At 43.4% G+C, this 10,592-nt stretch overlaps 1 protein-coding gene across 1 annotated transcript in view; it reads left to right on the top strand.

Moving 5' to 3' along the window:
* Positions 1–686: 686 nt before the first annotated feature.
* Positions 687–10,592, top strand: part of RNF149 (ring finger protein 149) — a 68,428-nt gene continuing 58,522 nt past the window's right edge. Inside the window, exon 1 of the mRNA XM_082245399.1 lies at positions 687–1,349. Within this exon, the coding sequence (XP_082101525.1) occupies positions 917–1,349 (433 nt within the window). The 5' untranslated portion in view covers positions 687–916. The remainder of the gene's footprint in view (positions 1,350–10,592) is intronic.

The raw sequence follows: 10,592 nt of genomic DNA, 5'->3' as shown, positions 1-10,592 counted from the left end.
ACTTCTTTCATGTTGTCATTATGGGGTATCGTTTGCAGAATTTTGAGGCAAATAATGAATTGAATCTATTTTGGAATAAGGCTGTAACATAACAAAATGTGGAAAAAAGAAAGGGGCTGTGAATACTTTCCAGATACACTGTATTTTACCAAACAAATGGGTGTAATACTGCTTGTGTGCACTAAAATTATTTTTTTACTTAAAAATAAGTTTGATAAATAGATGCACAAATAATGTACAACATAAGAAATTGCGACTACAAGCATTTCGAAAATATACATTTTTTTTTGGGGGGGGGGGGGGGGGTTACAGTAATTCCTAGCAAAAAAAAGTATATTTAGTGCAAAATCTGGTGCAGCTATACATGATAGCCAATCAGCTTCTAGCTTCAGCTTATTTAATTAAGCTCTGACAAACAAAGGTGGAAGCTGATTGGTTTTTATGCAGAGCTATAGCATATTTTTCATTCTCCAGTTTTAGCAAACCCCCCCCCCCCCCTTATTGTCTCAGTAGAGAAGAGGTTAAATGTGATCTGAGGGCTGTGGAGCAATGCTGGCACTGTGTTTATGTGGTGAGTAGCGGGACCGGAAGTCTTGCAGCACACACACATGACACAGAGCTGTTGTGAAATCAGAGTATACGGACACAAGACTGGGCTTCCTGGGAGGAGGAAGGGGAGGAGTCAGCCGTGTAAGGGAAGTGGAATCATAGAGGCGGAGCGATGTTTGTTGTACCTGTCCGGGGAGAGCGGTGACAGGACGGAGATCGGAGCTGGCACTGGGCGGTGAGGAGGAGATAAGCCGGGCAAGTCGCTCCTAGCAAACAGCGCCCCCCAGTGTGTGGAGCCTCCCCCTTATGCTGGCTTGTGTGTGGTGACCCGGCCAGGAAGGGTCGGTGATAACCCTATTGTGTGAGGATGTCCGGCTGGGTGTGTGTGTGCTTCTTGTTATACTGTGCTGTGTGGCCGGGCTCCTCCGCACACTCTCTGGAATGGTTCACTGCCCTGGTCCGTACGGAGTATACCGAGCCTCTCACTAACAGCACTGTGCACGGCTCCACCGAGAGCGGCCGCTACGGGGACAGCTCCCCCAAGGAGAGTGTACAGGGACTGGTGGGCTTCCCTCGGGAACCGGGCCATGTGGAGGGCTGCCACCCCGACACCCACTATGTAGTACCCGGTATGAGCCCCAAGGCCATGGAGGAAGGGGAGCCTTGGATAGCGCTGGTAGCCCGCGGAGGGTGTACCTTCAAGGACAAGGTAGTGAACGCTGCCCGCAGGAAGGCATCGGCTGTGGTCATCTACAATGAGGCTAAGAGCGGCAATGCCACCGTGCCCATGGCACACCTAGGTAAGAAATGTGTCTGCCAAGGGGGGGGGGGTAGACCTGTGTATGGACTGCTCTCTTTATACCCCCCCCCCCCATCAGCCTTACATTCTGACAGCTAAAGTCAATAACATTGATTGTCTCTTTACAATGCCATCTGAAAGTGGGTGGGATATATTAGGCCAGCCTTTTTCAACCATGGTGCCCGGGCACACTGGGGGTGCCTTGAGGTTTCTTCAGGGGTGCCTTGGCAAAATGCTTAAGAATTTGCCTAAAAAATTGTATATATGGATGAAGCTGCCTTTTTAATTACACAAAGCCACAGGTTTTCATTGTGCGCCATCACAACCTTCTAGCTGCCAGCGTCCTAACGACCAATTGGCATCATCCGTTGATAAGGAGGATGTCAGTCACCTGCTTAGCATCCTTGTTTGACCCTCCTCTGCCTCTCTCCATCAGCGTTGGGGGTCACATTAGCTGAGTGAGGGAGAAGAGAAACATTGGAATACTAGTCAGTACCAGTTTTCAAAAGTGTATTTGTTTTGGAAGAATAAATCACCTCTAATGTTTGGTGTCCTACTTGTGTGGTTGTTGCTGCTGCATTATTTAAAACTATTGGAATAATTTTAGAATGGGGTGCCTTGAGACTGTCCATAATGTTGGGGTGCCTTGAGACTGTCCATAATGTTGGGGTGCCTTGAGACTGTCCATAATGTTGGGGTGCCTTGAGACTGTCCATAATGTTGGGGTGCCTTGAGACTGTCCATAATGTTGGGGTGCCTTGAGACTGTCCATAATGTTGGGGTGCCTTGAGACTGTCCATAATGTTGGGGTGCCTTGAGACTGTCCATAATGTTGGGGTGCCTTGACTGGAAAAAAGGGTTGAGAAACACTGTATTAGGAAGCAAATGAGCATGTTGTCCCTGAAGTCGATGCGTTGAAAGCCCTAAAATGGGCACGTGTAGAGTAGAGCTGCACGATTCTGGATAAAATCAGGATCCCGACTTTTGTTTTGTTTAGAATAAAGATCAAGATTCTCAGCGTTACGTCTTTCACATTATACAAAAAAATTGGGCTCATTTTCCTGTTTTTTTATTTATTAAAGTGTATTTTTCTCCCAAAAAATTGCGCTTGAAAGACCGCTGCGCAAATACCGTGTGACACATTGCAATGACTGCCATTTTATACTCTAGGGTCTTTGCTAAAGTTAAAAAAAAAAAAAAGTGTGTGTATATGTGTGTGTGTATATGTATGTGTGTATATGTATGTGTGTATATGTATGTGTATATGTATATGTATATGTATATGTATATGTGTGTATGTATGTATGTATGTATGTATGTATTACTAAAAACAATTATAAAAATATATATATATATATGTTTGGGGGTTGTAAGTGATTTTCTAGCAAAAAATACTGATTTTACCTTGTAAGCAGCAAGTGTCAGAAAGAGGCTTACTCTTTAGGAGGTTAACCGCTTCCTACCCAACGTCAAATGAAGGCAGAGCGGTGCATCTATTGTTCTTGGGCGCTGTCATATGACAGCGCACCAGAACAGCCTCTCTCTCGCGGGGGCGCACAGAGCGGCGATTGTGGCCATGGCGTGACCCCGGTCTTGGTAAAGAGTCAATGACGTCACTCTTTACCCATGTGATCGGCTGTGTCCAATCACAGGCCGTCACATGTAAATGAGGAAGTGCTGTTATTTGGCTCACCTCACCTCACCTCACACTGTCAGTTTGTGAGGTGAAGAGAGCGGATCAGCGGCTCCTCCTCACAAGGGGAGACAAGGACATGTAATCAGGGCACTGATGATCAGTGCCCTGATTACAGAAGATTGAAATAGAGTGCCAATCAGTGCCCACCATCATTGCCCATATTGCTGCCAGTCAGTGCTCATCTAGGCACTGACAGCACTATGGGCACTGATTGTGGGCACTGATGGTGCTGCCCATCTGTGCCCATCAATGCCACCGATCAGTGTGGCATATTAGTACCTCTTCATTAGTGCCACCTCATTAGTGCTACCTCGTCAGTGCAGCCCATCAGTGCTGCCTCATCAGCGCACATCAGTGAAGGAGAAAAACATATTTATTTTCAATATTTACTTACAGAAAATGAAAAAAACTTTTTTTTTTTTTTTTTCAAAATTCTCTTCTTTTTTTTTTTTGTAAGAAATAAAAAACCCAGCAGTGATTAAATACCACCAAAAGAAAGCTCTATTTGTGTGAAAAAAAGATACAAATTTCATATGGGTACGGTGTAGCATGACCGCGCAATTGTCATTCAAAATGTGAGAGCGCTGAAAGCTGAAAATTGGCCTGGGCAGGAAGGGGGTGAAAGTGCCCAGTATTGAAATGGTTAAGGCTAAGTTCACATGTAGGCATTTTGGGGCGTTTTTGTGCTCTAGGATCAGCTCAAAAAAACGCCCAACAATACAAATCCTATTCATTTCAATGGCTCCTATTCACATTTGAGCGTTTTGACGTTTTAAGCAAAACGCCCAACGCTCAAAGTACATGAGCTTCTTTTTGGGCAGATTACAGGCGTTTTTATTCTTTTCCATTGGTTACTAGTCAACCTAAAAACGCCTGTAAATAGCAACGCTAAGATGTGAACGTAGCCTAAACTGCCCTACTTGAGTGCCAGTTCACTGCTGTGCAAATCACATTGCATTCGGGCCAAAGTCGCACAGGAACCTTTTTTTTTTTTTTTTTCCGGTCCGCACCAGAATCGGTTTGCATGGCTGTTCACTCCCATGTGATCCAATTCCTGTCCGAATTGACATTTCACACTGTGATATGCAAACTAATCTGGGGGTGTCATTAACTTTGTATTGACGCTCACAGTAGTTCGCATATGGCAGTGTGAACTGCCTGCGAGTCGGGTGCGATGTGGGACCCCGCAGTGGATTTGCAGGGTTCCCACTGACAGACAGAAGTTTATTCCTTTGATCTAAAAGAACAAAATTATATATTCTAAGTCCCGGTTCACACTACCACGACTTGTCAGGCGACTGGTCAGCCTGACAAGTCGCGGTCCATTCTGTGCTACGGGAACCATTCTAATAGGAGCGACTCAAGTCGCTCCGACTTAGAAAATAGTTCCTGTACTACTTCGGGGCGACATCGGAGTGACTTGCATTGACTTCCATTATGTGAAGTCCCTGCAAGTCGCGCTGCACGCGGCTTCACAGGTCGCCCCCAAAGTCGGATCGCCAGTGATCGGAACCGACACTTAGGCCTCTTTCACATGGCTGCTCAGTTTTTTTATCTCCGCTCCGGCGCTTTTTTTTTTCATGGACACGGATGACATTTGTGTCATCCGGTCCGTATGTCCGCATATCATCCCATCCGTTTGCGGATGATATACGGACATAATGTATGTCTATGGGGATTGCGGATGACACCGCTGACATCCGATTTTCCTTCCTTTCCGTTTTTTTTTAACGGAGGAAAAATAGGGTTCTGTTTCATTCCAAAAAACGGAACAGAACTGAAAGGACGGAAATCGGATGTCAGTGGATGGTCATCCGATGACATCCGCAGTGCCATTGACAAGCATTATGTCCGTATATCACCCGCAAACTGATGGGGTGATATACAGACATACGGAACGTCCGTGTGAAAGAGCCCTTTATTGTGTTTTCTCGCAGCCTTAACAATGTTGATAAACATTTGCGGAGGCTATTTATTGTTTTTTTTGGGCAGCTATGAGCAGAGAACAGCTCTGTATGGCTTCTTTCACATGGCTGCTCAGTTTATTTCCTCCGTTCAGTCACTTTTTTTTTTTTTTTTTACAGACACGGATGACACTTGTGTCATCCGGTCCGTATGTCCGCATATCATCCCATCCGTTTTCGGATGATATACGGACATAATGTAAGTCTATGGGCATTGCGGATGTCAGCGGATGACACCGCTGACATCCGATTTTGCGTCCTTTCCGTTTTTTAAACTGAAGAAAAATAGGGTCCTGTTCCAAAAAACGGAACAGAACTGAAAGGACGCAAATCGGATGTCAGCAGATGGTCATCCGCTGACATCCGCAGTGCCATTGACATGCATTATGTCCGTATATCACCTGCAAACGGATGGGGTGATATACGGACATACAGAATGCCCGTGTGAAAGAGGCCTAAGAATCAAGGGCATGCTGTTTTAAGATCGTGAGGGGGTGAATTAAAATCAAGATCGCAATCGCAATTTTTTTTTTTTTTTTTTTTAAACAATAGTGCAGTTCTAGGGTAGAGATTTGAGTGCCTTTGACCAGGGCCAGATTGTAATGGTTAGACGTCTGCGTCAGAGCAACTCCAAAACTGCAGCTTTTGTGGGATGATCCCGGTCTGCAGTGGTCAGGACTAGGGATGGGCTTGGGCATGTTTGGGTCATAGTCCCAACCCACCTGGGCAATCCCGCAAGGAAGTCGTCACTGCACACTGCCAATCATAGGCAGTGGGGCATTTCCTGGCCCGCAGCTGCACGTATACACTCTGACAAGGCAAGACCTGCCTTTTTGAACCAGGGTGCCTTCAGGTTTCTTCAGGGGTGCTTTAGCCAAATGCCTAGAACAGTGATGGCGAACCTTGGCACCCCAGAGGTTTTGGAACTACATTTCCCATGATGCTCATGCACTCTGCGGTGTAGGTGAGCATCATGGGAAATGTAGTTCCAAAACATCTGGAGTGCCAAGGTTCGCCATCACTGGCCTAGAAATTGGCCAAAAATTGTATGCAAGCCAGCAGGTGGCTCAAGCAATCATTTTAGTTACACAAAGCCACAGGTTTTCATTGTGCATCATTACAACCTTCCAGCTGTCAGTGTCCTAACAACTAATGATGTCATCAGTTCATAAGGAGGACATTGGGTGACTGCAGACTGCATGACATCCTAGTTTTGTAAACCTTTTTTTTTTTTTAAATAAGTCTATACTTCCCTGCTCTGTTCAATGTTTTTGCACAGAGCAGCCCCAATCCTTTTCTTCTGGGGTCTCCCGCCAGTGCTCCAGCCTCCTCTTCTTTATCTGGTGCCCTCACAGAAAGCTGTTTTGCATGGGGCATCCATACAGGCTCGCTTAAAGTCCTGCTGCTGTGTCTATTGACACAGACAGCAGGACCACTCCCTTGTCTCATAATTTCATAGGTTGCCTTGACTGACAAAAGGTTGAGACACTCTGGCTTAGATTACTGAAAGAGTTAATGCTGGTTCCAACAAAAAAGGTGTCCGAGCACACAGTGCATCACAGTTTCTTGTGTATGGGGCTGTCTAACTGAAGACTGGCCAGGCCAGGATGCCCATGCTGACCCATGTCCACAGTCAAAAGCACCGACAATTGACACATTACAACAGAACTGGATCACAGAACAAAGGAAGAAGCTGGCTTATGATTTGAGGAACACAACAAGTTTAGGGTGTTTAAATGGGTGTTAGTGTTGCGCTGCCCATAAAGTGCTAAGTAAAATATGGTACTTTGATAAATCAAGTGCAAAAGCACATGGAATATGTGTTGTGCTGACAAAGTGGTCTATAAAATATGCCTAAATAAATACAGTAAAAAATCGCATAGAAATATTTGATAGCCATCATCTTAACATACAGTGCAAAAATCTACAGAATACACCATGCGATAGTGTAATCTCCAATATATAAATACATATACAAGAATATAATCAAAAAATAAGTCGGCAAAATCAGGTGTGTACAAATAAGTCCTCAATGAACATTCAGGTGTGTCCTTTCATCAGTATTGATTACTCTTTATATGGTGCTTTTCTTCATCTGCATGCCACCCCTGTGCTCCCTAGCCTCTCACCCCAATGGTACTTGTAAGCCTGTAGAATCAAATCATTCTTGAAGTAGCCATATGCCTTCTTTGCCACTAGGTGTCCTCTGCCCTTTTATTTCCAATGTTATATCAGCCTTATGGCTGGCTGGTGCTTTCAGGGACTGCTCAAATACATCCCACCATATGTTGCAGGATAAGGGTACAAAAAAAAAGAATAATCTCATAGTGCAGTATATATATAAAAATGTATTCAACAAATGCAGAAAACCCTCACAATTTAAGTTAAAAGCATCCGGTGACTGCTCAGGAGCATCCTGCTCGTTAACGATATCAATGTCACTATCAGTGATCTTTCCGCTCTGTTACATCATGGTCTATGTATTTCTATTCTGAGATTCTATATTGGTTGGAGTTGTGTCCCTATAGATGCAAACCATATATGCAAGAGTGGGTGTTACTTTTATATTTAGGATTACTACCTTCTTGGGACACACTTTTTGCTGACATTGTCTTTACATACAGTATAAGAATACACTATGTTAGACGTTATTGAGAGAGAGATGAGAAAAGAACATACTACACTCTGAAGACATGTAACACCCCTCTCTCTCTCTCTCTCCTTCTGTCAATCTTTGTTTTGTTCCATTTCGCATGTTTTGCTGTACTTTAAGAAAATAAACCAACTTTCCTGAAGTATCGCAACAGCTGAGAAGTCTATTTCGAACAGGGGTCAGGAGGCCTTAAAACGGAAGTTCCACTTTTGAGTAGCCCTCCGCTTTAATTACACAACCCAGAATCTGTTTAATGCTCAACATGAACGTTTCAATTAGATTTTACAATCTTTAAGATATACCACCAAGTATGTAGAGCAAGTAGACTATGTGAGCTGTTGAGGTCAGAGGTGTGAGTTACAGTGATGTGGGTTTTTAGCTCACTCCATGGAGCAGAAGAGGAGTTAAAATAGGGCTGACTATACTCTAATCAGATTCTGGCCAATTCATGATGATTTAACTAACATTTGATTCATCCAGCTTGATCGACTTAGATGTGAAGATTGAAGGTGCTTGGCAGATAATTGTTGCTTGAGCAGTGATGCAGCCAGATGGCTGATGCAGTGATGGATGTCAGAATGCAATGGCCACAGGAGGCGATTCGTCCACCTGCACCGTTTAGCATGGATGGAGAAAGATTTTTTTTTTTTTTTCTTTCAGTCACCCCAATCCCAGACAATCAGACCTTGATCAGTGCTATAGAAGGAAGCTCTTGCATGGAGCCAAGCTCATAAAAGTGATTGAGGTACTCGAGGGGTGGAGATACATTGTACCCAAGCTGTCTGTCCCTCTGTGCATTGTAGGTGGGTAGTGTTAGTGATCTATTCTTTATTAGACCAGGTGTGGTCTTGCCAGATTGGTTATAACTTTATGCAGATTATTCCGTAACACTATGGAGATAGTTTTGGTGTGAGACTTTTCACAGATCTTAGTGAAAGTTAACTCATAGCTCTGAATAATTGTGATGCAATAGTGTGTCTGCGACAGCAATGTCTCTTGGATAAGTAATGTGTGTGTTTTGTAGACTCTGCTGTATACATAATAATATACATGACTGAGTACTGGTCTTCACCTTTGTTCATAGACAAATGCTAATGGATAAATCTGGGATTAGCAAGAGAGACTAACAAGCAGCATGTCCATTCCAGATTTGGCAAAGCTCATGTGTATACAAATAACATGATTGATATGGATAGTAATGTCAGATGTGTGTCTGTCTTGTTTTGAAGTAGCGTTTGCAATGAATAGCTAAAAGGCAGGTCAGATGGAAGATTACCGTTATGGCTTTTTCAGTTCAAATCTCCTGCTTGTTTTTAAGTCTATACCCCCAGGTATGATCTTCATTGCATTGTTACATTGGTCCAGTTTATATGTAATGTAAATATGTATATGCCGTACCTGTGGTACCACTGGAAGCAGAGACTCTGTATAGGAGTTGCCCCTACCACAGTGATCACCCTGGTCTTCCAGGTTCTGTGCTAAAAGCAATCGGATTGCTTGAGGTGGGTATTAGGACATCACCATCCCTGCCTCTCCACCTCCTTCAATCAGAGAATAACTTGCTTTAATGGAGGGAAATATAAGGTGTTAAATAAGTGTTGCCCGCACCAAGTAAGCGACTCCCTGTGGTTACTATGGAGCAGGGAAGCTTCTCAATATAGAACTTGGTCACTACAATAGTGATTCTCTGCTTCCACAGCAGTCCCACAGGTTCCAAGGTGAAACAATGTAACAAAATCTCTTTCTGCCATTCAGCGTTAATGGGTTGAATATACTCGCGCGCTCTCTCTCTCAAAAAAAAATTACAGGTAGTGACTTGCAGTATAATGCGTGCACTTATATAATATTAGAGCTGCACGATTCTGGATAAAAGGAGAATCACGATTTGTTTGCTTGGAATAAAGATCACGATTCTCGGCGTAACATCATCTTTTACATTATACAAAAAAATTGGGCTAACTTTACCATTTACGTTTTTTTTTTAAATTCATTAAAGTGTATTTTCCCCAAAAAAAAAACAGTGTTTGAAAGACTTCTGTGCAAATACTGTGTGACATAAAAGATTGCAAGATTCACAATTTTATTCTCTAGGGTCTCTGCAAAAAAAAAAAAAAATACAATGTATGTTTGAAGGGTTCTAAGTAATTTTCTAGCAATAAAATACAACTTGTAAGCACCAAGTGTCCAAAAAAGGCTTAGGCTTTACGAGGTTAAAATGCCCTCCTTTACAGACGGAAGTTCATTCCTTTGATCTAAAACAGGGATCCTCAAACTACGGCCCTCCAGCTGTCGTGGAACTACACATCCCATTGTAAACAATATAGACATTCACAGACATGACTAGGCATGATGGGAATTATAGTTCCTGAACAACTGGAGGGGCATAGTTTGAAGACCCCCTGATCTAAAAGAACTAAATGATACATTGTGATTAAAGATATCTAGCAGCCTTAACAATGTTGGTAAACATTTTGCTGGAGGCTTTTTTTTTTTTTTTGACAGCTGTGAGTGAGCAGAGAACAGCACTGCTCTGTTTGAATCGAGGAAATGCGGTTTTAGTGCCAGGTCACAATGGTGCGATGCAGGAACCCTGCAAATCCACTGCGGTTTGCCGCATTGCACCCGACTTGCAGGCAGTTCACACTGCCGTTTGCGAACTGCTGGGAGTGTCAATACAAAGTTAATGACACCCCAAATGAGTTTGCATATTGAAGTGTGAACTGTCAATTTGGACAGGAATCGGATCGCATAGGTATGAACAGCCATGCGATCCAATTCTGATGTATACCAAAAAAAGGGTTCTGCACAACTTTGGATTGAATGTGATGTGGATTCAGCTATACAATCTGTATAGCTGAATTCGCATCGCACAGACATCACATGTGATTTGCAGTGCGACACAAATCCCAGCATGTTACACGAAGCACTTAA

This window comes from Pelophylax lessonae (assembly GCF_965119305.1).
Source record: "Pelophylax lessonae genome assembly, chromosome: 2".
In the NCBI taxonomy this organism is placed as follows: Eukaryota; Metazoa; Chordata; class Amphibia; order Anura; family Ranidae; genus Pelophylax; species Pelophylax lessonae.
This window is presented reverse-complemented; position numbering and strand designations above follow the sequence as displayed.